Source organism: Bradysia coprophila, unplaced genomic scaffold (genome assembly GCF_014529535.1).
Source record: "Bradysia coprophila strain Holo2 unplaced genomic scaffold, BU_Bcop_v1 contig_324, whole genome shotgun sequence".
NCBI lineage: Eukaryota > Metazoa > Arthropoda > Insecta > Diptera > Sciaridae > Bradysia > Bradysia coprophila.
In genome coordinates, this window is record NW_023503584.1 from 2,156,426 (window position 1) to 2,182,248 (window position 25,823).

The 25,823-nt window shown below is 36.1% G+C and overlaps 4 protein-coding genes across 14 annotated transcripts in view; 3 read left to right on the forward strand and 1 right to left on the reverse strand.

Moving 5' to 3' along the window:
- Window positions 1-5,811: 5,811 nt before the first annotated feature.
- Window positions 5,812-8,289, forward strand: LOC119079409 (kynurenine 3-monooxygenase). The gene is made up of 11 exons (XM_037187299.1): window positions 5,812-5,956; window positions 6,021-6,090; window positions 6,155-6,345; window positions 6,597-6,645; window positions 6,710-6,797; window positions 6,995-7,163; window positions 7,236-7,307; window positions 7,365-7,544; window positions 7,615-7,845; window positions 7,919-8,080; window positions 8,140-8,289. Exons 1-11 carry the CDS (start codon window positions 5,888-5,890, stop codon window positions 8,236-8,238), a joined length of 1,380 nt encoding a protein of 459 aa, XP_037043194.1. The 5' UTR covers window positions 5,812-5,887; the 3' UTR covers window positions 8,239-8,289.
- Window positions 8,290-8,897: 608 nt separating this feature from the next.
- LOC119079410 overlaps window positions 8,898-25,823 on the forward strand; it is a 49,087-nt gene continuing 32,161 nt past the window's right edge. For 7 of the 10 annotated variants that reach the window (XM_037187301.1, XM_037187303.1, XM_037187304.1 and 4 more), the window contains exon 1: window positions 8,899-9,223. In XM_037187301.1, the coding sequence (XP_037043196.1) occupies window positions 9,010-9,223 (214 nt within the window). In that variant the 5' untranslated portion in view covers window positions 8,899-9,009. Of the gene's footprint in view, window positions 9,224-25,823 lie in introns of all 10 variants that reach the window. The other 3 variants (XM_037187307.1, XM_037187309.1, XM_037187311.1) reach the window with 3 other exon arrangements.
- On the reverse strand, window positions 12,806-14,546 carry LOC119079411. The gene is made up of 3 exons (XM_037187312.1): window positions 14,358-14,546; window positions 13,884-14,301; window positions 12,806-13,716 (listed from the first exon to the last, which is right to left on the reverse strand). The coding sequence occupies exons 1-3, from the start codon at window positions 14,429-14,431 to the stop codon at window positions 12,889-12,891; spliced, it is 1,320 nt and encodes a 439-aa protein (XP_037043207.1). The 5' UTR covers window positions 14,432-14,546; the 3' UTR covers window positions 12,806-12,888.
- LOC119079412 lies at window positions 16,516-23,628 on the forward strand. 2 transcript variants are annotated; one of them, XM_037187314.1, is made up of 5 exons: window positions 16,516-16,520; window positions 18,412-18,419; window positions 21,945-22,032; window positions 22,089-22,488; window positions 22,662-23,628. In XM_037187314.1, the coding sequence occupies exons 3-5, from the start codon at window positions 21,959-21,961 to the stop codon at window positions 23,490-23,492; spliced, it is 1,305 nt and encodes a 434-aa protein (XP_037043209.1). In that variant the 5' UTR covers window positions 16,516-16,520; window positions 18,412-18,419; window positions 21,945-21,958; the 3' UTR covers window positions 23,493-23,628. The 2 variants fall into 2 exon arrangements, with proteins under 2 accessions (XP_037043209.1, XP_037043208.1); XM_037187313.1 differs by lacking the exons at window positions 16,516-16,520; window positions 18,412-18,419 and having other exon boundaries at window positions 21,875-22,032.

The following is a 25,823-nucleotide window of genomic DNA, read 5'->3' on the forward strand; positions in this document are numbered from 1 at the left end:
ATGGTACACGGAAATTTCAGAAGGACATGATTACAGTAATATACTTAGCCCAAAACCTGCAGTCGATTTGCCTAGCAAACGTAAATCCGCTAAACTTTGATACTGGCCTACAGGTTTGCAAATCTACATCAGAGGCACCGGTACTTAGCTAAAATTGTAGCCTACATTTGTGTGCCTCATATTTCACTTTTGATGATATCTTTCCATCAGAAGTTCCTTAGAGGCTCTAGGACTAAATAAATCCGGACATAATAACTCGAGTATACTAGGATCTAGTCGTATAGTTGAGTATAGTTGAATATACCTTCGGGCACTGTTAAGGAGTCAATTCTAGCTACCGATTTATCTTCAACGTAAATTTGCAGTCTTGAAGTAACGAATCTTTCTGCTACAAATTTTTGGAAGTCTTAATGTGTAAGCATATGAGTTGGACGAATCCTTGCTTTCCTACTTTCGCCTTCGGCTCGGATATGCAAACTCTACCCTTGTCAAAATAACAGTTTTCAAACCTTGGCGCTTAAGCATACACTTGTGAGTTCCGCTCGTATCACAAATTGATCCCTCATGAATGACTTTCGCAGGGCCCAATGTTATTATTAACTATTAATTGACAGTTTATAGTCGAAAAAGTCTCAATAAGAAATGGAGCACGATCAATTTGAAAAGAAAGGACCAAGTCCAACCAAAGGGAGAAAAGTTGAACCAAAACGGACTTCAACAGACTATGAGAAGCTATCAGCTGCAGATTTAAAAGAAGAAGGCCATTCTTCGAAGGCCAACTCGGAAAGACCTCGTTGCCGGCTGTTTGGATCAACGAAGCGTAAGTTGTGATCTATAATATAAAACACAAAGACGGTGCACCTCATCTCACCTCGGTGCACCACGGTTCACCTCGGTGCACCACGGTTCACCTCGGTGCACCACGGTTCACCTCGGTGCACCACGGTTCACCTCGGTGCACCACAGTTCACCTCGGTGCACCATGGGCTACCCGATGAGTCAGTGGACCAAACTCGCTAGGGTGTCTTTTTAAAACGACAGGTCAGCGAAAAAGTTCTTTGAATGCGCCCCAAGATACGGTGTGGTAGACCTCTTTACTTTAAACACAGTGGTACCTCGGCCTCCGATTGGTCAGAGGGCCATACCTCCGAGGATGTCTTTCAAAAACGAGACAGCCGTCAAACAGCAAGGAGCCGTCCCCTCCACAACAAAAAATTGTTTACTCATAAGTCTTGCTTCATCTAAGTAGAACAAAGCTTAACTTACGTATTTGAAATTTCACAGTGGAGTAACAGATATTCCAGGCGATTTTCTGATATTGGATCAATTGAATTGTACAGTCAAAGTCACTCATACCTCTTCAATCAGAGGGATGCAATATCGAGACATCTTACACCTAACGTCACCTTGCGAGTTCAAACTTATATAAAATCATCTCTTTGGTAAGAGCTACAAAATACATATTAAAAGTCCTTATTTAGATTGAGAATATTTCTCACATACTAACTATGATAATGTCTTTTTATATCGATAGATTTTGATAGATTTTTTATCTAAGGCCTCTGAGCATGATTTGCGAATACCAAACACGACCATAAGTTCTTCTTCGTTTTCTTCTTAATTTTGTTATTAAAAACAACGAAAACCACCGTGGCTATAAGCAAGTAATCTACCGAATTTATCAATAATTTTTTAGTCCAAGGTAAATTTTCTTTTCAATGGAAATTTAAATAAGCAAATCATGTATGGAAATTAACATAAACGGAAAATACTTGTGTCACCTACGATTCGCGGATGATAGTGGTTTGATAGCAACAGATCTGGACCAAGCACAAGACATGTTACAAAATTTGTACGAAGAATCAAGCAAAGTCGGTCTCAAAATGAACTTATCGAAAACAAAAATCATGATAAACATGGATGATGACAGGGACATTCGGAAAACATAGGATGATTTTTAAAAGCAAAATTAACAACAGTGGTGAAGAGGAAAATTGTTGATTCGTGTGTCCTACCAATGCTGACGTATAAAGAAACATTAACACTAACGAAAGCATCCGAGAACAAGGTCAGAGTAGCACAAAGAGCAATGGAATATAGTATGCTTAGGATTTCCCTAGAGATATCAGTGAATTGGGCAGGACACATTGCGAGAATGACAGCCGAACGTTGGACCAAAACCATAATGAATTGGAGACCACCAATGACACAACCAATATGCAGGTCCCAGAAAGATGGACGAACTCCGATCAAGCTAATGGTGGGGACAAACTGGCAGTAAATGGCTATGGATCGTTCTGAATGGAAAACAAAGGAGGGGGCCTACATTGAATGTAGTACATTCAGCAGTGAATATCAACAGGATGATTAAGAAGAAAACGAAGAAGAACTTATTCGCAAATCATGGTCAGAGGTCTTAAAAGGAAAATCTATCAAAATCTATAGATATAAAAAGGCATTATCGTAGTTACTATGTGAAAGTTATTCTCAATCTAAATAAGGACTTTTAATATGTATTTTGTAGCTCTTACCAAAGAGATGATTTTATATAAGTTTGAACTTGCAAAGTGCCGTTAGGTGTAAGTTAGTTGTGTCCGTTATTAAATAAAATTAAAATTAATATCATCAGTACAGCCCGGCTTAAGGCCGGGAATCAGTGCTAGTTTTTTTTGATAAAAACAAAATCCCGGCCATTTAGCGGTGTGTTGTGCAATGAAGTGTTGTGATCATGTATCGTATGTCCGTTCGTTTGCAAAGTATCGCACGAAAGACTGAAAGACTTATCAAATGAAAATCTTTAAGCAAAGAAATGCATGAATTTCAATGTGTACGTCTGCGATTTATTTGTACGTATTTTACACAGAATTCGAAAAATATTTTCCTTCAAAAAAACTTCTTTTATTGAACGACGTAGACTGCGTGGAAAAGGATTCTCTGCATGCATTTGATACTGTTTCCTGCTATTTGAATGAAATATTCGAAATGTTATACGAAACGTTACAGATTTGACTCTATAAAGTACTGTTGAACAATTCAAAGAACCAGCAATTCAAAACCAATTCACTCTATCCATCCATAGTTACCACTTGAGAATAACATTACGATAAGTGTCCGATAATATGAGTATTCTACGCTCCATATAATATGAATGAAAAACGTGAATTGGATTGAAATTATCGATGTTTGTTTTCCAACTAAATCAGCCAGCCGGTCGAAGGATCTTTTTTCTTTTCTTTTATTAACTTGTTACCTATGATCTGTTACCGATGACAACTTCACCGATCATCGACAAGGTCTGACTAAAACAATGTTTAAAACAAGGCATCAGAACAGTCGGAACGTTTGCTGCGACTTAGCCCCGTACGACCCGTAATCCTATTTCGTCCGTAACCATAATACGTCCGCAGCCGTAATACGCCCGGAACCCTAATACGTCTACAACCCTCTAATGCGTCTGTTACCAAAATGCAAGTCAAGTTGGGCATGGTCAAATTTACTGAAAGTGTTCATTTTTAAAATTGCGCATAGCGCAATGACGAAAGCCCGTACGAAGTACCTCTCAAACAAAACCAACAATTTACAATATTATTTTAGAAACCCAACATTTTTTGCCAACTTTCTATTAGGTATTCAATTATCTCTCAAATGAAACAAAAACTAGCAAAATCAGATGAGATTTACTCGATTTATGTGCAAAAAACACTTAGGGCCGAGTAGCGGCCTTAGTCCAAGGGCCCAAATTTGAAACTTTTTTCGCCACGTTCTTTTCGGTATTCAATTACCTTCCATAAAAAACTAAATCTGGCAAAATCGGATGAGATTTACTCGATTTATGTGCAAAAAACACTTAGGGCCGAGTAGCGGCCTTAGTCCAAGGGCCCAAATTTGAAACTTTTTTCGCCATCATTCTTTTCGGTATTCAATTACCTTCCATAAAAAACTAAATCTAGTAAAATCGGATGAGATTTACTCGATTTATGTGCAAAAAACACTTAGGGCCGAGTAGCGGCCTTAGTCCAAGGGCCCAAATTTGAAACTTTTTTCGCCATCATTTCTATTCGGCATTCAATTATCTCTCAAATGAAACAAAAACTAGCAAAATCAGATGAGATTTACTCGATTTATGTGCAAAAAACACTTAGGGCCGAGTAGCGGCCTTAGTCCAAGGGCCCAAATTTGAAACTTTTTTCGCCATCATTCTTTTCGGTATTCAATTACCTTCCATAAAAAACTAAATCTAGCAAAATCGGATGAGATTTACTCGATGTATGTGGAAAAAACACTTAGGGCCGAGTTACGACCTTTGAGCCCTCCCAACAAGCGCGCGTTGCATCCTACACAAAAACAATGTTCAGCAACTTTGTTCTACTCGTCAATACCTTTCATTTAAGTTAATTAATTTATGCTAATATTTTGTGTGAGCTTCGATCCAATGTCATTTACCTAAAGACAAAATAATAATGTGAAATCATAATCGGAACCGGCATGAGAACTACAAAATGATGGAAATATTTTTGTCACTAGCCAACGCACTTAGCGCAAGAATTCCTTTTAAAATTTTATTTAAATTTAATTCTGTAAAAGTTTCTGAATCGAAAGAATTTTACTGGGAAGCTGTTTTTGCTGAGAAGATTTAATTGCAAGTAGAAATCTTTTTTTTTCTGTTAAGTTGTTACGAAGAAACAGCGTAAAAAATAAAATTTTTAAGGCTCGGAAACGATTTTTTGAGTATGATATAATGCAAATATTAACGTCCAAAATTTACACTTTTCTGTAGTCATATCATAAGATATCACAGGAGTAACCTTTGTAACACAGGAGTGCTAAAAAGTTCGAGTTGAAAATATTTCGTGTTTTCACCTCTAACGAAAAGTCATGCTAGACATCAAATAGAAATGTAGAAATATTATCTGCGAATAGTAAATATTTCATGATTAGAAAGAAAAGCATTTTACTTGGATTACATCTATTGAGGTTACGAGCAACTTTAAGATTAATGTGCCAGAAAAGATTTTTCTTCTATTTTTCCGTTCACTTTCAGCCATGTCTAGTGAGATGGACCACGGTTAACACACTAATCTAAATTTAGTTGAAAGTTTTGAATTAAGTTTAAGATGTTTACTTCCGTACAACATAAAAATGACTCAGCTTTTCGAAATTGGTTGATAATGTGAAAAACCTTTAGAAAAGTATTCTTCTTAAGTTTTATAACGTCAAAAACCTTGAGGATTTCTAACCTTGCCGTAGGATAAAACTAAATAACGTCTGACAATAACCCTTATTTTAGGCGTAACTTTAGAATATTTCGCCAGAAAATTTGGTACACAAGAGCGGGTCGAATTTTTTGTGGGTCTTACTGGCAATCTTCTACGTCATATAGAAAAAAGAGAGGAAACACACTAGCACCTTACTCGTGTGCAAATGACGGGAAATTTTTGTTAAAAAAATCGGTTAAACGTTTTCGTTACCGGAAAATTTTGACTCGGATAACAGGATTCATACCTTGCATACGCGAGATCCTATACCTGAAATTAGGGAATAAACACCAAAATCATAATAAAAATCTCCTTACTTCAAACTCAAATAGATACTCTTTAGTCTTAGATAATAATCTTCAATACAATTCGATTCACACAAATGAAATTGATATGGCCAAAGTTCTGTTGTCGGCAACATTCTGAATGCATAAATAACTCGTGAAATTCAATATCAAGAATCGACTCGATGTAGAAATAAACCTTCATGATTTTGCGTTGTTGATGTGGGAGCACTTGTATGACTTCGGTAAATCCATGTTACCTGAACGCTGTTTTCTTATTTGGTCATTCAGAGTTTAACTGTAGTCTAGAACTATTGTTCAAAATCATTTTCTCGTAGTGAACATTCAATGATGTCCAAAGAAATTCGAAATAATCGAAATGATTCGATGAAAATTGTTATTGTGGGTGGTGGACTGGTACGTTATGCAAGGAACACATAATTTACGAGATTTTATAAAAATTATTTTCATGTATCATTAGGTAGGCTCTCTAGCCGCTTTGCATCTGGGAAAAAGAGGATACGAAGTACATTTGTACGAATATCGTGAGGGTAACTCATTGAACCTATAACTTTCTATGCGAAAAAAATATCTACAACTGGTGCATCCCTTCAGATATTCGTAAATCTCAACTGGTAGCCGGACGCAGTATAAATCTAGCATTATCAGCCAGAGGCAGGAGAGCATTAACTGAAGTCGGTTTAGAGGATCGTCTTCTTGATCATGGGATACCGATGCGGGGACGAATGTTACACGACATCAAAGGTCGCACAACGTTCGTGCCATATGACCGAAACACAAGACAGGTATGCCTTTCAAGGACCACTAATTGTTATATCTGTTATCGACAGCTTTATAACACAAATAAGCGTAGAGCTCAGACTTGTTCGGTTTTTTAAAGTAAAAATGACTGTTCTTTCTAATGAAGTAAAAGGGCTTCGATTCGAATCATATGAAGTGACAGATTAGATGTTTATGTACTATAGTAGTGCATGCTCTCTGTAAACGCTTAAGAATATAAAGAACTCTGACGATAACTTATTTTTACCGTTTTAAGTGCATCTATTCCGTCGGAAGGAAACATTTAAACGAGATTCTTCTAACTGGTAAATCAAGCTTTCCTTCAGATGTGGCAAGAGACTTACTTATAAGCTTTGGTTTTCTCCTTAGCTACCGAGAATTATCCGAATATTCATCTTCATTTCAATAACAAATTGACGTCGGCTAAACTCAAACATGGTGAACTGAACTTTACCAAGTAAGAAAAACACTAATTTGCGACTCTCCAGTTTTTAGCCTCGCACGAAGTACACAATCCGAAATTGAATAAATTCAAGAATTTTTTCCGAGTATATCTCGTAGGCTTGACTATAGCCAGAAAATAAATTTCCACTGTTCCACTTCGTGCGAGGCTCCCAGACTGAACTTTTTTCACATAAGTCTTCTTGCATGTAGTCCAAATACGAAAGAGACTGTCCAAGTAAATGCTGACCTAGTAGTAGGCTGCGATGGAGCTTACAGTGCTATAAGAAAACACATGCTTCAGCAACATGGATTCGATTACAGCCAAACCTACATCGAGCATGGATATATTGAGCTCTGTATACCGTCAAAGGATAACGAGGTGAGAATGATGCGATAAATATTTGAACTCTATCTTATTGACACCGTTCATTGCATGGTATCGGTAACATAGTTCGCAATGCCAAAAAATTTCCTACATATCTGGCCGCGAGGTAAATTCATGATGATAGCCTTGCCGAATCAGGTAAGATGAAAATTTTCATAAAAAATCGATTCGTAAACTCACATGCATCCATATCAGGACAAAACATGGACTGTGACGCTTTTCATGCCATTTAAGAATTTTGAAAAACTGAAATCGTCGCATGATATTCTGCTGTTTTTCGAAAAATATTTTGCTGATGCTATCCCGTTGATTGGCGAGAAACGGCTCATAGAAGATTTTGCGAAAACGAAACCTCAACACTTAGTTTCAGTAAAGGTTCGGACACAACGCCCATTAAAATTTAAGAAACGACGAGCATTCATGGGAGATTAAAATAATTTTTTAGTGTCATCCGTATCACATCGACTCCAAAGTACTGCTAATGGGTGACGCAGCCCATGCAATGGTTCCGTTTTTCGGACAGGGAATGAATGCTGGTTTCGAAGACTGCACTTTGCTCAGTCAAATTCTCGATAAAAATGGTGACGACTTAAAAGCTACATTGGCTGAATTTAGTGAGACACGATGGGAAAATGCACATACCATTTGTGACTTAGCCATGTACAACTATGTAGAGGTGCGCAATAATTACCAGAAATTTATTGGGAATGTGAATGTTAACACTTTGTTGCTGAATTATGGAATTGTAGATGCGCGACTTGGTCACAAGATTTTCATTTCGAGTTCGAAAGTCCGTTGATGACTTCTTATTTTGGATGATGCCGAACAGATGGATGCCGCTGTACAATTCTGTGTCCTTCTCTCACATGCCGTATAAAAAATGTTTGGAGAATCGGAAGTGGCAGGATAATGTAGCGTGTTGCGCAACATGATTTGTATTTTTGTCGAAGTTATTATTTGTTACTTTCAGATCCTTAATCGTACAATGTTGTCATTAGCTGGAGCTTTACTCGCTACCGTGACCTACGCCTGCGTTGCTTCCATTAAATATTCGATTTTCTGTAATTGACTGATTTGCTTATCGATGGACGACAAAAATAAAGTACTAGATTGAGTATAATGTGTGCTTTGATTGCAAAATACAAGATTTTTTAGTCTTTCACACACGGCTATTCATCTGTTATCGATAACGACGACAAAAATAATGACAAGCTCAGGGTAATATAGTCATTTATATAGTAAAATGCATGTTAAACAAATTGAAGTACAAGATTTGAAATCAACAGATTAAAAATACTTTGATCATGTTAGCAAGCATGTTAGTCTATCTTTAGGTAGAACTATTTTTAAAATTACCTCTGCCTGCCTTCAATGTACTTCATTAGTTCTACATCCAAATCTTCATCAAAATGGACGTATGTGCCCCCATTAATATTCATATTGAACCGACATAATTTTTATGCTGCCCAACAATCATAGATTTCCATCATACTCGCACGTATCGACACGCACACAGGGAAAACCCCGTACCCATCTTTGTTATTTTTCCATCATCGTTGATCTATTTTTGGAGAAATGTCTGACGATTATCCAACGATTCATATAGACACGATCGCCTATAATATTCCCCAAGGCAATGAGCAACAAGTGTGGTTTAAATTGACGGAATTAAAATGCACAGGGCATGCGTATGAAAAATTGAAAACCGAAAAAGAAAACAGATTTTAATTCAATCAGTCAGATCTCGTCGCGACGTCTTTAAAAAAACGGTCAGTTACGAGCGGGCTTTTCAAGTGAGCGGATCGAACTATCCATCGTCCGCGACAAAAAAACGTTCGATATGATCTATTCGCGAATCAAATTCCTTTTTCCACTTCTGTGCTGTGTGATACTGGCACTTGTCTGTGTTCCGGGTAGTGTGGAATGTGCAAAGAAAGCGGCTACCCCAGTCGCACCACCACCACCAGTTGTCCATGAACCAGTTATTGAAGAAGTTACACAAAAGCAACTAGAACGAATCTTACAGGAAAAGGATTACGTAGCCGTTTATTGGTGTAAGTGAAAAATAATGGGTGAATCTATTTTCATCGACGGCAGTCAGTGCTTTCTAAAATAAAATAAATAAAAAAAAGAAGAAAAAAAAAAGAAACGAAAACTGTTCTGTTACATGTGTATTATATATGTGTGAAATCTCATATTATGCGTGGTTACGTAATTTGGTAACGATTTAAAAACGAAAAAATTGCTCAAAAATATTTAATTTTCACGGTTCCTTTCACGAAAAAAAAAAACTCGAGTTCTTTTTGTTGTGTCGTTGTGACTTAATAACACAAATTTAGAACACAGTGGAATTTGATTTCAGCCAAAAGGATAATATCTTAAGCCGCTCAGCTCTCTACCAAGTACAATTTTAATGATTGAAGTTATTTTTAATTCAAAATCAGCATGTAATGCTCACCGTTCGTTCATTGATCAATCTCTTTTAATGCAAATATAGCAGGAGTCGGTATATACTATGCGGTTAGTTTGTCAAGAGGTTTTTTTGGTAATCTAAGAAACGGCGGAATCATTAAACGTGGTCTCACGTAGAGTGAAATGTATGGCAAAACCAGTGAAGTAAAAGATGTTGCACCGAACACTAAGCTATCGCTTTTGTGAACAAATGGAGTAACAGATTTAGTCGTTATTATGATCACCTTTGCCGATTAGAAGTGGCGACACATGACATTCTGGAGACGTTACTAATAGTTGATTTTCCGATCAAAGATGTCATTTAAATAGTTTACTCAACAGGATATTCTTCTAAAATCTCAGCACGTTAAAATTCGTGAAAAAAATGACTCTTCCGATTTTGTCTGGGCTCTCTTTCACCTAAAAGAGTACGCACAAACTATTTGAATGACACCTAACCTGTTACATACGGCAAACATATGACCTGTATTATTATCGGGTCTATTACTTCCATCGATCAAAGTATTTTTAACAGGTTGATTTCAAATCTTGTACTTCAATTTTTTTTTACATGTATTTCCTATATGGTAGACAGCTGCATTTTGGTAATTTTACTGTTCACACCATACCCATGCTCAGCCGAACATAATCATGCCCATCCTACGGTTATGATTCGAATCTGAACCTGAGTAGGTACGGTGATAAATTGTGAGCATTCAAAAATTATGAGTTTGAACAGTAAGTTTCTTCGGTCTTTTTATGAGTTTGAACAATCGTTGGACAATCTAGGTGTTCACGTTTTAAAAATTGAACTAATTCATATAAAAAGAAGCATGAGTTACGTTTTAGATCATTTAACAGCAAAACCGCATTTTTCCACTACATACGAGTACACAATGGGGATTCATACGGATTTCATTGACTTGCTTCATTGTATTGGCTTCAACTGTAACAGTACAGTCAATCAATCTTAGTCTATAGACAAATGGGCACCAGTAAACTCTTTTTCCAATTTAATATAGTAATTGATCACTGATAATCAATCACCGAACAAATCGCAGTTTTAAATGTCGATAGATTCTGTTTATATTGGGACATTGTAGTTACCCAAGAATGTAGACTGTAGACATTCAGACATATAGAGAGTTTATTAGTGTTATAACAATACGAGGAAAACTGCGTATGGGTTGGGTAACCTTTAATTAAAAATAATACACGCAGGCGCGCATGGATGAATGAGCCTCAAACATATAGCTCATCAAATCATCAACAGTGAAACGAAATTATGTTTTAACCGTCTTATCGTGTAATATGCGTATATAAATGTGAAAATACTCTGAATAATATTAAGTCATTTCTGATGGCAGAATGCCCAATGACAAATTTAACGTAGAAATGAATTTGACCATTCACACGACCATAAATTTCTTCGATTAAAAAAAAAACAAATTTTTAATAAAATTTCCATGTCTCATAAAATGTTCCTATTCAACATTTAGCGTTTGTTTATTATTACGAAAATTTATAACTTTTCGAGTAACTGGAACGGAAGATCCAACTTTTATCGAATATTATTCTGACATAATTCTAACTTTAAACAATCGAATCGACTTACGTAGTTGGTAAAACTAGATTGGAATTACCTATCATGGCCGGAGTGGCTACCAAAAAAACCGAATAAAATTTGAAAAGTGCCATGAAACTCAATTTTTTTTATATAAAAGTGCAACAGGCCGTTTGGAAAATGCCCAAACTCCTAACATGGCCAGTCCGGGTTTGCTGAAAATCCTTCAGTTAAATTTAAATGATCCTCATTTACTTTACTATCAGCAATCAAGCATTACAACACTTTGAATATCAAATTATGTTTGTACAAAGAAATGACAGATATGTGTCCATCACTGTCAAAACAATCTCAACAGATGACAAGCATATCACTATTTGAAGCATTCTAGTTGCATTAGTGCAGTTGCAGTATGCATTTACCGACATAAGTCTGTTGGTGGACGTTTAAACGTTTGATATTAGATGTAGAATCATCAACATAAAACTTACGAATTTCGAGTTTTTTTGTGTGCTGATTCTAATGAATCATTAATATTAACTTTGGCTCCTTTAAATTTTCTCAAGGTTAAGACAATTTCTATTCTAAAAATTGTTTCCAAACCTTAGAGTGTATAAGAGTTGCAAGATATAGCCTGTCACTGTCAAAATTGTTCCTCAATCGTATTTTTGTTCCATTTTCCGTGGCACTGCTTGATGCATTTTATTTATGAAGCGGCAGAACACTTATAATTACGATATGATGCCTCACTCTCCTTCTTACCTTATAAAACTATCTTAGAAACGGTAATCTTATCACACATATACAAAGTGTACGTATCAATAACTTCATACATTTACACACATTAAGAGCACATTAACCGTAGGTTATCACTTATTTACTTCATCACTGTCGATAAAAGATGATTAGCCACCCATATTCTCCATCTATATGAAACCAAAAAAGGTTGACCCCAGAGGACTTTAGGCAAGGTCAGAAAAATTTTTATTCTGAATAATTGGTTCGAAGTGTGAAAGATGAAATCAATTTACACGAAATGATAGAAACAAAGAGGAACAGCAGTAACAGCCTGGAAGCACGACACCCCATCTGGCTTAGGTGCAGCTTAAATTCCACCCAATTATTCTAAAAGCTTAGATACAAAATATGGGATTGTTTGCATGGGTATAGGCAGTAGAATAAAACTTTCCTTCATCTACTGTAAGTTGAAAATATTCATAATTCTCAATAATGTATGAAGGGATGTGTGAAAAGTGTATGATAGTGTCGTTTTTTCTGCTGCTCAATTCGGGAGCTGTTAACTTGTGGGACTAGATTTTAATGTACAAGAAAACAAGTATCCCAGAAGTCAGCAGTTCCGCCAAGTGCCCTATTGTAATATTAAATCTATTGATGTGAATGATCACAACAGTGTTGTTTAACGTCAAGCATTTCTTAGCTTTACAACGAAAGAAACCGTAATAATATTTGGTAGAGATGCTTACAGTATGTTCTGATTGGAGCTAGCTTTCTTACTCGAAGTCTGAATCTGAGTCCCTAAAGTCTTTTTCCACTTAAAGCAGGGTAAATTAAAATGATTGATTATGAGGATTTTTAGCGCATCATGATTTGAAAACCAGTATAGGACAAGTATAATAACGAGCTTTCGAACAATTTGTTCACAATGTTTATTCAGTGTATTGAATATATTAAGTTACAGTTACATTAAGCTGTCTCCGACATTTGGTAACTCTCTCCTTTCAAAGTTAATCGACCGCGAACGCCAACTGTGGCAGTCATCTCCCCTTTAACACGCACAACAACACAGTCACTTTTCGTTTCAAGAATATCTCCTTCAAAGCCTGTATATTCAAGTTGTTTTCGAATCATATCGCCGGTAGCTGGCACATCATGAACAATATCATCATACTGGGTTACTCGTTGGGTTTTTCCGTAAACCTGGACTGTCGCCTTGAAATCCATGCGTACATCTTTTATTATATCACACCACCCTGATACGTTTACGTTAGTGTACGCCGGCACCTTGACGTCATATACCATTAGAACCGATTTACTCGTTGAACTTTTCCAGTTTTGGTTTGCACCCAATTCTACTTCGAATTTGTTTTCAATTTCACCTGCAGCCACAAGTGGTATTCCTACTGAGCCGCTGACCTTAAAAGCGGTTTTAATTGACTGCTTGAAACCGTAAGAGAACTCGTTTTTTACTATTTGCGTCACTTGAACTAGTCGGCTCGAAGTTCCTGGACTGTTGTTCTCTATTTTTATTGCGTCCATCAGAGCTTGTTGGCTTGTATGCTTTTTAATCATGTCTTCAGGTACTTCATCAAATTGTAAGTTGGTTATTTTCAGTTCCATTACGATGGATGGGGCAAATGAGTAAGGAAAACCGTCTTGGAAACCTTTTTTCATAAACAGAGCTTCCCGATGATTGGGATATGATACTTGAGACAAAGTACTGCCATCATGCCAAAGTGTAACACGATTCTTATCTTTGTCATCGGTAATAAATTTCCACGTCTGATCGGCAAGCTAGAATGAAATTTCAATTGACAATGAGATTTCTGTTTGAAGGAATTATTTTGAGAATTTGTTTTTGCACACTTTCGTCATCTCCAACGGGAAATATTAGAAATATTGCCGACAAAAAGCAACTTTTACTTAATTACTAAAGAAAAAATCATCACAGTCGACATTACCTGTTTGTGGACAATCTCATTCCATAGAGTTCGAAATCCACCTATACTTAACCATGTCTTGTCAGTGCTCCACACACGTTCTATGATTTGTTTAGTCTTAGCATTCCTCAGTATAATCTCGCCTGCTAAACGTGACCGATCTTCACTTGGACGTTCAATAATCCAATCTGAATCCGTTTCGTTGTACCACTTTTGGTCATCACTGTTACACATTACAGCTATTTGATTCGATATAGCCAATATGCCTTTAAAATGTTCCGAAAACCAGTACACAAAACAGCCTGGCTTCGTTTCGTCGAACCATTTGTACGGTAAGTTGAAAAACAGATTCGTGCCAGGAACTGGATCTAAAGGTTTTAGTGCCGGAGTTGGGCCAAACAAGGGCCGAACTTCATCATTGAGACCATCTGCAACGTTTCTGAAATTTTACACGATTCTTAAAATAGAATAGACGTGAAGACCGTATTTACTTACACTTCGGGTGAATCGGAATGGACCAACGTTAAACCCATAAATAGTAAAGTCATGATGAGCGGTATACATGACATTGTAATAAGTTTCACTGCTCACGTACTAAAAAATCTAGAAAATCAACAACCGACTGATTGACTATATCTTTCCTGAATTATCGTTTCGACTAAGCAATGTTCTACTTATATACCCTCTACAATTATTGAAAAATCAGGACTTTTATGTTGCGTAATGTCGATTACGAATAATTACAAATCCGTCAAAATGTAAATATTATTCAGATAATGCAATCTGTTAGAGCAGGGCCGTAGCTAAACCGTAAATTGTGTGCTGGACGAGCGACAAGTAGTGATTAGGTTGAACAACGTCGATATCTGGAAGTGTAATGTGAACTCAATTAGATAATTAAATAATAACAAGCGGAGAGAGCTAAGTTTTTTTTAAATCGAAAATCATAAAATATTTTATTGCATTCGCGGTGTGATTACCCGAAAAATTACTTATCTAGAGCGCTAATTCATACATTAATAGTTTGCTGTCAAAACAGTCATATGTTGTTGTCTCGTTTTCGCTCATGCAATAAAGCATTGTATTTCATATGGAGTAGGATTCTCGTTGTCGCTCGAGGATCCTACTCCATATGAAATAAAGTACTATGATACTACGAGCAGTGCGTTGGTAAAGCACAAAACAGAAAATGTGTCGGTTGTCAAAATTCTATGCGTGTATTCTCAATCCTCATAAACAGAAAATAAAAATCAAGGTATGCTTTTGTTAAACAAAATGTGAGGATTACAAATACAAACCAGAACTAAAAACTCCCAAATTAGAAGTATGTCTTTCAAAAAACTTATAATTACTTAAGAACTTTTTATTGCAAATGTTATAAAAGATTGGTCGCTTGATAACACCAAGGTTTTTATAGAGGACGTTACACTTCACAGATCACTGGGGCAGTGATCGCAAAAATGCCCTACATAGCAAACCTTGGATGTGTTTATTTATAACTAAAACTTCACTCATAACTCAGCATTTACTTATAAAATAGTACATTTTCTACCTTGGTGTATATTTCGAGAATAACTTCGTATGTACAATTGTATATAACGAGCGCCAGCGAGTGTATATACAATTGTACATAAGAAGTGATTCGAGAAATATACACCAAGGTAGAACAATGTTTTATCTCCTGCAAGCTGATATTTCATACATTAGCGAAATAACCACAAAAATTTGGATTTAAAATTAATTAATTAAGCATGTTGTTTTAAAACGCATTCACAACAAAAAAAACATTTTATCTTCCATGTGTGACTATTTCATACATTACTCGTTTCTGTATATAAACTCTAAGACATACGTTAATTCTGGTTTTCTAGGGATATAATTCTATTATTACTCTTCTAGGGTAAATTTTATTTCCGTTTTTTTTATTTTGAAGAAAAAAACCAGTGACCCGACGGAGATTCGAACACGGAACCTCCGACTTATGAACAAACTACGCTAACCATTTGACCACAGAGTCTTCGGGTATATCAGATATACATACCCTCATGATTGTCTTATGCCGCATTGTGCGACTCAATTTATAAAGTATATAAGCAACATGTACTGCAAAATGTGTCGCGTGTATGTGTGAATGCCATGTTGGAATTCGTTTAGAGCGAAAAATAATCAAATTTTGATGAAACGGATACACTTCATTCAAAAATTTCTTCTTTTTTGTTTTACCTCAAGATTTCTGTAAATTATTTAGTGTTCCGATTGAACTTATCTGCCGAAAAATATGCCATCGCAAATGTGGTGTAAAAATGTGTAAAAAAGCGTAGGGTCTCAGTGCTCAGCAGAAATTCGTACGAATGAAAATCAACTTACGATAAAGAGATGAGCATAGTTTATTTGCAATTTATTTTAATAAAATGAATAAATAAAAAAAAAATGTTTGGTGAGGGAAGAGAACTCACGACCTCATGCATAAAAAGTTCACGCTCTAGCCAATTCGGCCACTGAGATTGATGATTCCACTTAGTTTTGTTGTCATGAAACCCCACATGTATGTAGAACATAAAAGCAATGAACATAGATGCTCGCATAGATGTGTTAGTAAGTCTGTCGCAGGTAGTCCGATCAATTTAAAAAGTGCACGACAAAATGTCGCGTGTGTATGTTTAGAACGAAAAATAATCAAATTTTGACTAAACGGATTCTCGTTATTCAAAATTACGTTGTTTAGTGTTTTATATCAGGATTTCTGTAACGTTATTAGCTTTTCAATTGTACAAATATCTGCCGAGAAATGTGTCATTGCAAATCAATATGACAAAAAGGCTAAGGTCTCGGTTTACAGCAGATATTCATTCGATTGAAAATCTACCTACGATACCGGAGATCAGTTTATTTACAATTTTTTGATAGAAGATTGAAAAAAAAAAAACAAACAAAAATGTTCGTTGTGAGAATAGAACTCACGATCATGTGCATAAAATTGACGCGCTCTAGCCGATTCGGCCACCGAGACTTACGATTACGTCTCGATGTTGCCATGATTTTGCTTGATTGTCACACATGATGCTTGTGTACTAGATACACCAAATATTTCAGTGGTGTTTGTGTTTGTATGTCTTCGAGTTTATATACAGAAACGCTGAATGTATGAACTAGTCACACATGGAAGATAAAGCATTGTATTGGTAGGCGAGAAAAATTCTCGAATCACTTCTTATGTACATATTGTATACACACGCGTTCGCTACGCTCACTTGTTATATACAATATGTACATACGAAGTAATTCTCGAATTTGTCTCGCCTACCAATAAAGTACTAATACAGAGAATCCTTTATTTACTTACTCACACACATATACTATCCACCTCAACATTTCGTTCAAATCACATCATTCCGACTACTCTGATTATTTGATCGATGTAGAAGTGACTAACGAACCACTACCGACACCAATTGCATCGAGTTATGTGATTTGTTGGCGTAGTGGTCAGCATGTTTGGATGATATGCTGCTGGTCCCGTGTTCGCTTCCGCCGTTCGGCGATTTTTTTTTTTTTCAAATATGTAGATGGAAAGTAAATTTACCCTAGGTGGGTTATGTGTGAATTATCCAATCGTATAGGCTGTGGTTATGTATGTGTTTGTGTTTATATGCAGAAACGCGTAATGTATGAAATATCAGCTTGCAGGAGATAAATTCAATTATCAACCTAGTTCTATCTTATATACAAATAACAAATTTAATCCAGCGCCGTAGCTAAAGTGATTAGAGCCTGTCTTAATAGTAGATTTGTAGATTATCATCATATAAGTTGTGGAGGTTCATACAAAAGGTCATTTTATCGTGCATTTGATGATAAAAGCGCGAAAATTTTACCATTAATAAAGATTGAAATTTTGAGCATTTTTGATGAGTTTCTGTGAAGCAACTATTAAAGCTACAGAGACAATATGGGGCTCAAATGAAAGCTGAAGTTTTTTTTTAGTGGAACAAAATTTCCAAAATTTTTCGTTTTTTCGGCAGTTTTTCCCTGAAAATTCAAAGAAATGTATTATTTAGTCTCCAAGATTCGTATCTCGCAGATCAAATCATTAGTCTCGAAGTGGCACATATAAAAAGTCATTCCAGCGGCTTAAACGAATCCTAACTTTTTTCTAACACTCTGGTTGAACAGGTTCAAAATCTCTGGAAAGAAAATCGAGCTTCCAAGTTGAAAGAACCCTTACAGTCCATAACACCTCAAGGGTCTCGTACCTTATGAATTCCTCGTTTTCAATGAATTTCACACATTCCACTCAGCTCACACTCTGTATCAGTATGATCCACCGTTGTTTCCAAGCTTGTATATTGTTAGATAGTTGCGACAACAATCTGTTTTGTGGTGGCATTAAATCAAAAATAAATTGCCACTACTGTATTGTATTTCAAATTAGGCGAATTCTTCGCTGTGACATTAATGCGAAATTGAAGTGACCAGAGTGAAAATAAATACCTAAATACCAATAACACCACATACAGTATGAGCAATTTATTTTTCTCGTTTACTGCAGTGAATGGCGTATCTTTCTAATTTTAAATCCAATACTTAATTTCCATTTACCACAAAAATAATCCGTGTCAAAGAGAAAAATGATTTTTTTTAATTTTTGCTTTGTTTACTTGACAGTTTTCTCTCTCACGGAGTACTTTTTGTTGAGTGGAAACCAACCAGTTAATGCGGTCATTTATTTTGTTTTCTTAAACGCCAAACGACAGTCAATAAATAATGACAAATTGAATTTATTTATTTTCAAGGAAAGCAGAAGAGAATGTAAAAAATTGTGTGTTTGTCTTAGCTAAAGTGGTTAGAGCCTGCCTTAAATTTTTGGATACCTTACAGTATAAATCCATTGAAATAGTACAAAATAGTAGAAAATTTCTTCGAAAGTTCAGTTACCCATGTTTTTGCACAGTCAGGGCGTCGCTGTCTGGAACAACTTATGCATTCAAATCATAATTATCAATCGTCTGGAAGACTCAAATTATTAAATCAAAGGAAAAGGCTCGCTGCACACGGTGCAAATAGTCTCTTTATAATACTTTGTCTATTTGCACACGGTGCAAGTAGTCTCTTTATAATACTTTGTCTATTTGCACACGGTGCAAATAGTCTTTTTATAACGGACGGACGGACGGACGGACGGACATTTTTTTTATTGCGGATTCGTCATCTATGAACACAACCAAATGCTTTGCCCTTACTGTCTGCTTCCAATTCGACGTGTTACAAACGGCATATTAATGTTATAAGCCCCCAGTACTTCGTACGGGGCTAAAAATGTCCGTCCGTCCATCCGTCCGTCCGTGACCCCTCTAGCTTGAGTAAATCACAACCTTTTTTCAAAATTCTTTTTTTTTCCGATTGGTATCGACAAAAGTAAGGTCAAGTTCGAAAATGGGCATGGTAGGGTCGGCCCCTCCAGAGCTAGGGCCCTATAGGTGTTTTTCAGTCTTTCGACGATATCTACCGAAATACGCACGCTGCTTGTGATATATCAAATGAAAGGTATTGACGAGTAGAACAAAGTTGCTGAACATTGTTTTTGGGTAAGATGCAACGTGGGCTTGTTGGAAGGCTCAAAGGTTACTCGGCACATAAATCGAGTAAATCTCATCCGATTTTGCTAGTTTTAGTTTTTTATGGAAGGTAATTGAATACCGAAAAGAACGTGACGAAAAAAGTTTCAAATTAGGGCCCTTGGACTAAGGCCGCTACTCGGCCCTAAGTGCTTTTTGCACATAAATCGAGTAAATCTCAACCGATTTTGCTAGTTTTTGTTTCATTTGAGAGGTAATTGAATACCCAATGGAAAGTTGGCAAAATAATTTTGGGTTTCTAAAATAATGTCGTAAATTGTTGGTTTTATTTGAAAGGTACTTCGTACGGGCTTTCGTAATTGCGCTATGCGCAATTTTAAAAATGAACAGTTTCAGTAAATTTGACAATGCCCAACTTGACTTGCATTTTGGTAACAGACGCATTAGAGGGTTGTAGACGTATTAGGGTTCCGGGCTTATTAGGGCTACGGACGTATTATGGTTGCTGACGAAATAGGATTACGGGTTGTACGGGGCTAAGTCGCAGCAAACGCTCCGACTGTTCTGATGCCTTGTTTTTCGTAGAATTTTGTAGAAGGAAATATCACCCCTTCGTTGTTACATTTTGTAAAAGGGAGTATTCCTCCTTTATCGTTGCATTTTGTAGAAGGATATATCATTCTATAGTTACATTTTGTAGAAGGATATATCACTCCTTTCTCGTGACATTTTGTGGAAAAAAGTATCGCTCCTTTAGCGTCACATTTTTTAGAAGGAAGAACAGTCAACAACAGCTCAAAAATAGTCTCATTTTGTGACAATCTTGCTTATCCCTTCAAAACTTATTTGACAGTCCCATTCGTTCTATTACTCATTCTATCCCAACAGCAAATAATCCATTCCATTCTCGTTATCCTAGATAACTAGGATAATTGGGGTAACTAGGAAAACTTGGATAACTGGGAGAAGTCAATTTTTCCATCTTTGGAACGAAAATAACTTTAATGTTGAAGAATAGTTACATTTATCAAATTAATTATAGACGGAGAAATTCTTTTGCCGCTGGGATGGATTATTTGCCGTTGGGATAGAATGAAGAAGATTGTCACAAAACGAGACTTTTTGAGCTGTTGTTGACTATTCTTCCTTCTAAAAATGTGACGCTAAAGGAGTGATTCTTTTTTCCCCAAAATGTCACGAGAAAGGAGTAATGTTTCCTTCTACAAAATGTAACGATAAGGGAGTGATATATCCTTCTAAAAAAAAAGTTCATTTCTTTTTTAAAAGTTTTTTTGGGATGCAAAATCTTGTGAAAGATGCCGAAAAGATGCAGCAAAGATGTAAGGGATGCAAGCTGAGATAACAGGTATCCTAGTCGGTCTCATCGGGGAGGAGGAATACTTCCTTTTACAAAGTGCTACGAAAAAAGAGTGATACTCTCTTTCACAAAATGTAACAACGAATGAGTGATACTTCCTTCTTTAAAAATGCTACGATAACGGAGTGATATTTCCTTTTACAAAATGTAACAATGAAGAGTATTACTCCTTCTACAAAATGTTACGATAAAGGAGTGATATTTTCTTTTACAAAATTCTTCGAAAAACAATATTAACAAACAGAGTGAAGCTTACTCTTCGTGTGCAAATAGTCTTTTCGTAATACTTTGGCTATTTGCACAATGTGCAAATAGTCTCTTTATAATACTTCGGCTATTTGCACACGGTGCAAATAGTCTCTTTATAATACTTCGGCTATTTGCACACGGTGAAAATAGAATTTGTATTATAAAAAGACTATTTGCACCGTGGGCAAATAGACAAAGTATTATAAAGAGACTATTTGCACATTGTGCAAGAAGCATCTACCTAAATCAAAAGTCTCGAAAAAAAAATTCTACCGCTCTGGTTGAACAGGTTGAAACTCTCTGGAAAGAAAATCGAGCTAGCAAGTTAGATGGCCTTACATATTCAACAAGAGCTAAAGTTTGTCGTTCTGCTATTTTCCAATTAACATTTTTAAGAAATTCCGTTAACACTCTCCACACGGGAAGTCGTTTGTGGCGAATAATAATGATGTGTCTTAGCATACCGGGAGGCATACCGTCATTTAGTTGGTTAAAGGGTAGTATCAAATATTTTATGATTTTCGATCTAAAAAAAACTGAGCTCACTTCGCTTGTGATTGTTTGATTATCTAATTAAGTTCACATCACACTTCCAGATATCGATGTTGTTCAACCTAATCACTACTTGTCGCTCGCCCGGCACATAATTTACGGTTTAGCTACGGCCCTGCTCTAACAGATTGCATGATCTGAATAATATTTACATTTTGACGGATTTGTAATTATTCGTAATCGACATTACGCAACATAAAAGTCCTGATTTTTCAATAATTGTAGAGGGTATATAAGTAGAACATTGCTTAGTCGAAACGATAATTGAGGAAAGATATAGTCAATCAGTCGGTTGTTGATTTTCTAGATTTTTTAGTACGTGAGCAGTGAAACTTATTACAATGTCATGTATACCGCTCATCATGACTTTACTATTTATGGGTTTAACGTTGGTCCATTCCGATTCACCCGAAGTGTAAGTAAATAAGGTCTTCACGTCTATTCTATTTTAAGAATCGTGTTAAATTTCAGAAACGTTGCGGATGGTCTCAATGATGAAGTTGAAACCTTCGATGGCGCAAAAATGGCACTAAAGCCTTTAGATCAAGTTCCTGGCGTGAATCTGTTTTTCAACTTACCGTACAAATGGTTCGACGAAACGAAGCCAGGCTGTTTTGTGTCCTGGTTTTCGGAATATTTTAATGGCATATCAACTACGACGAAACAAGTAGCTGTAATGTGTAACAGGGATGACCAAAAGTGGTACAACGAAACGGATTCAGATTGGATTATTGAACGTCCGGGAGGAGTTGGGAGAGGCTTACAAGGCCATATTATACTGAGGAATGTTAAGACTAAACAAGCCATAGAACGTGTGTGGAGCACTGACAAGACATGGTTAGGTGTGGGTGGATACCACAATCTGGACAAGGTAATGTTGACTGTGGTTTCTTTTTTCTTTAGTAATTAAGTAAAAGTTGCTCTTTGTCAGCAAAATTTCGAATATTTCCCATTGGAGTTCAACCTTGAAAAACAACCAAAAACAAACTCTCAAAAACATTTCTTCAAATAGAAGTCTCATTGTCTATTGAAATTTCATTCCAGTCTAACGAACACATGTGGATGTTTATGCCCGATCCCAATGATAAGAATCGTTTTTCACTTTGGCATACTGACTATGAAACGACTCAATACCCATATCCCAATCATCGGGGCGCTATGTATTTGATAGCAGAAAAAGATTACAAAGACGGGTATCCTTACTCACTATCCCCATCCATCGCACTGGAATTAAAAACAAAAGACTTCGAATTTCAACCATTTGAAGAAGAGCTTGAAGAGCATGCAAGCCCTAAAGCTCTGATTGACGAATTTACAATAGACAACGACAGCCCAGCAACTGTGAGCAGAAAACTTGAGGTGGCGGAAACAGTGACAGACGAGTTCTCTTATGGATTTTCGCAGTCAATTAAAAACGCTATCAAGATCACCGGCTCAGTAGGAATACCACTTGTGGCTGAAGGTAAAGTTGAAGCCACCTTCGAAGTTGGATTGGGTGCAAACCAAAACTGGAAAACTTCAACGGATAAAACGATCAAAATGTCCTATACCGTGAATGTGCCAGAGCACAGTGAGATAAAAATATCAGGGTGGTATGATCTAATAAAAGATTTAAACATGGATTTCACGGCGACAGTCGAAGTTTCAGGAAAAACCCAACGAGTAAACCATATTGATGAAATTGTTCATAATGTGCCAGCTCCTGGCGATATGATTCGAAAACAACTAGAAAATTCAGGCTTTGAAGGAGATATTCTTGAAACGAAAAGCGACTGTGTTATTGTACGGGTAAAAGGTAAGATGGCTGTAACAGCTGGCGTTCGCGGTCGACTGGATATAAATGGAGAGACTGTCCAGAATATGGAACCAGTTTAATGGAACGAATCAATTTGGAATATCTGTTGGTCGGCACAGATTAAACGATTTTTTATTACTATTGAAAAAAAAACTTGTGGATGGGTGGAAAATAAAGAAAATTTCAAGTTAAAATGATTTCTTGTAATTGTCGTCTCTGCATAGTGCCGCAGATATACATATGTACAAAAAAAACTTGACCATACCTCTAAGATACCACTTTCCGGTCCTACTGCTCATCTTCTAGCTTAGTTCGTTTTGATAATTTTTATTGACGTTTTTTCACAACGAAGTGACTATTTAGGCTATTCGCACGCGCTTGCGATTAGTCTATTTAGGACTATTCGTCATAAAACTGTTGATGTTTTTTATAAAAAGAAAAGTTTCGCTGCACGCGGTGAAAAATGTCCCGTTGTAATGCTTTGGATATTTGCACCTTTATAATACAGTTTCTATTTGCACCATGCCGAAGTTTTATAGAGCATCACTATCTTTCATAATATTTTCTTACGTAGCATTTTGTAGAAGGAAGTGTCTTCCTTTTCGATAAATGAGTGATAGTTTCTTCTACAAAATGTAACGCTAAAGGAGAGCAGCCTATCTGAGTGACTCATTGGGATACCACTCAAATCGAGGATACCGATTCTAAATATTTCAAACGCTTGCTAAATGTAGTAATTAACGTGTTAGGCCTGATACTCCACGCTACTTTCCATACTTTCATACCAAATTACCTACATTTTGAGCTTCCTCTCACAATGGGAATTTTGTCTTTTTATCGGGATTTAGATATCTTGTAAATCTAAATCCCGATAAAAAGACAATCCATCAGCTATGGTGTCAATATTCATTAGGGTGTAGCGGTTTTTACAAAATGTCTTATTTCTTTTAAGGCTCAGCCGGAAATCCACACAGCTGGTCCAGCTGATCATTTTATGAAAGAAAAAATTTTTTTTAAATTTAATTTTGTGCTGCCGCCAGATCGATTTTTGAAAATTTCGTCGTTTTCGGTCCACGTCACATATATCGATTTTTTACGGTGGGCTCAGAGTACATAAAAAGTTGGGTCTATATGGTAATCTAATCTCCAGACTTCATAGATTATTTTACAAAAAAGATAAAGTCTAAAAAATATTTTTTGAGTTCGTGACTGATTGTCAAAGTTCCCCGATGGTGATTTTGAGACCTTAATCTCGCTACAAAATTTGATCAAAATGTGCAAAAATGTAAATTAAACTTTAAATATGCTAAATGGACCGCTGTGAGTCAAACAAAACATCTGATTTGATTTGGGATATCTGAATTTGATATTTATCTGACAAAAAGTTGTGATTTTGGTACATGGGATATTGGTGACGAAAGTCGGATTACCTCCAATCAATAATTTTTTAGCTTACAATGTATTCCCAGGTTCTGACAATACGAAACCTTTAATTTTAAACGTTGTCTAAGCTAATTTAACTGTTGACAAGTTCTAGTGCTAGTGAGTAGGTCTCGCTACATTTTCAAATTTTAATGTATTTAATGATGTAAATTAGCTTAGACAACGTTTAAAATTAAAGGTTTCGTATTGTCAGAACCTGGGAATACATTGTAAGCTAAAAAATTATTGATTGGAGGTAATCCGACTTTCGTCACCAATATCCCATGTACCAAAATCACAACTTTTTGTCAGATAAATATCAAATTCAGATATCCCAAATCAAATCAGATGTTTTGTTTGACTCACAGCGGTCCATTTAGCATATTTAAAGTTTAATTTACATTTTTGCACATTTTGATCAAATTTTGTAGAGAGATTAAGGTCTCAAAATCACCATCGGGGAACTTTGACAATCAGTCACGAACTCAAAAAATATTTTTTAGACTTTATCTTTTTTGTTAAATAATCTATGAAGTCTGGAGATTAGATTACCATATAGACCCAACTTTTTATGTACTCTGAGCCCACCGTAAAAAATCGATATATGTGACGTGGACCGAAAACGACGAAATTTTCAAAAATCGATCGATCTTATTTCCGGCTGAGCCTTAAAAGAAATAAGACATTTTGTAAAAACCGCTACACCCTAATATTCATGAAATACTTGCTAAGAACTGTAGCTCCATTAGCTTAATCTACACAACAATATTAACTGAATCGAATTTGTGCAATCATACGCGACGAGAAACATAATAACTTACTGCATCGTACAATGTATTCAATCTGTAACGACAACATGCAATTTTCATTTCAAGAGACTTGGCACTGAACTTTTCAAACATTATGCGAACATTTATAATGAATTATATGACTGAAGCTTTTAACGTTAGTTTTTCAAAAATAGAATCGACCATCAATTTGCAATTTGT

What these genes read in the sequence shown, in the direction of transcription:
- LOC119079409 (XM_037187299.1), top strand. Translation starts at nt 5,888, where the DNA reads ATGATGTCCAAAGAAATTCGAAATAATCGAAATGATTCGATGAAAATT. An exon ending in TTTGTACGAATATCGTGAGG is followed by an intron (nt 6,091 to 6,154) that starts GTAACTCATTGA and finishes GCATCCCTTCAG; the next exon opens with ATATTCGTAAATCTCAACTG. An exon ending in ATCGGAAGTGGCAGGATAAT is followed by an intron (nt 8,081 to 8,139) that starts GTAGCGTGTTGC and finishes TGTTACTTTCAG; the next exon opens with ATCCTTAATCGTACAATGTT.
- LOC119079411 (XM_037187312.1), bottom strand. Translation starts at nt 14,431, where the DNA reads ATGTCATGTATACCGCTCATCATGACTTTACTATTTATGGGTTTAACG. An exon ending in CATTCCGATTCACCCGAAGT is followed by an intron (nt 14,302 to 14,357) that starts GTAAGTAAATAC and finishes GTAAAATTTCAG; the next exon opens with AAACGTTGCAGATGGTCTCA. An exon ending in ATGAGATTGTCCACAAACAG is followed by an intron (nt 13,717 to 13,883) that starts GTAATGTCGACT and finishes ATTTCATTCTAG; the next exon opens with CTTGCCGATCAGACGTGGAA.
- LOC119079412 (XM_037187314.1), top strand. Translation starts at nt 21,959, where the DNA reads ATGTCATGTATACCGCTCATCATGACTTTACTATTTATGGGTTTAACG. An exon ending in CATTCCGATTCACCCGAAGT is followed by an intron (nt 22,033 to 22,088) that starts GTAAGTAAATAA and finishes GTTAAATTTCAG; the next exon opens with AAACGTTGCGGATGGTCTCA. An exon ending in GATACCACAATCTGGACAAG is followed by an intron (nt 22,489 to 22,661) that starts GTAATGTTGACT and finishes ATTTCATTCCAG; the next exon opens with TCTAACGAACACATGTGGAT.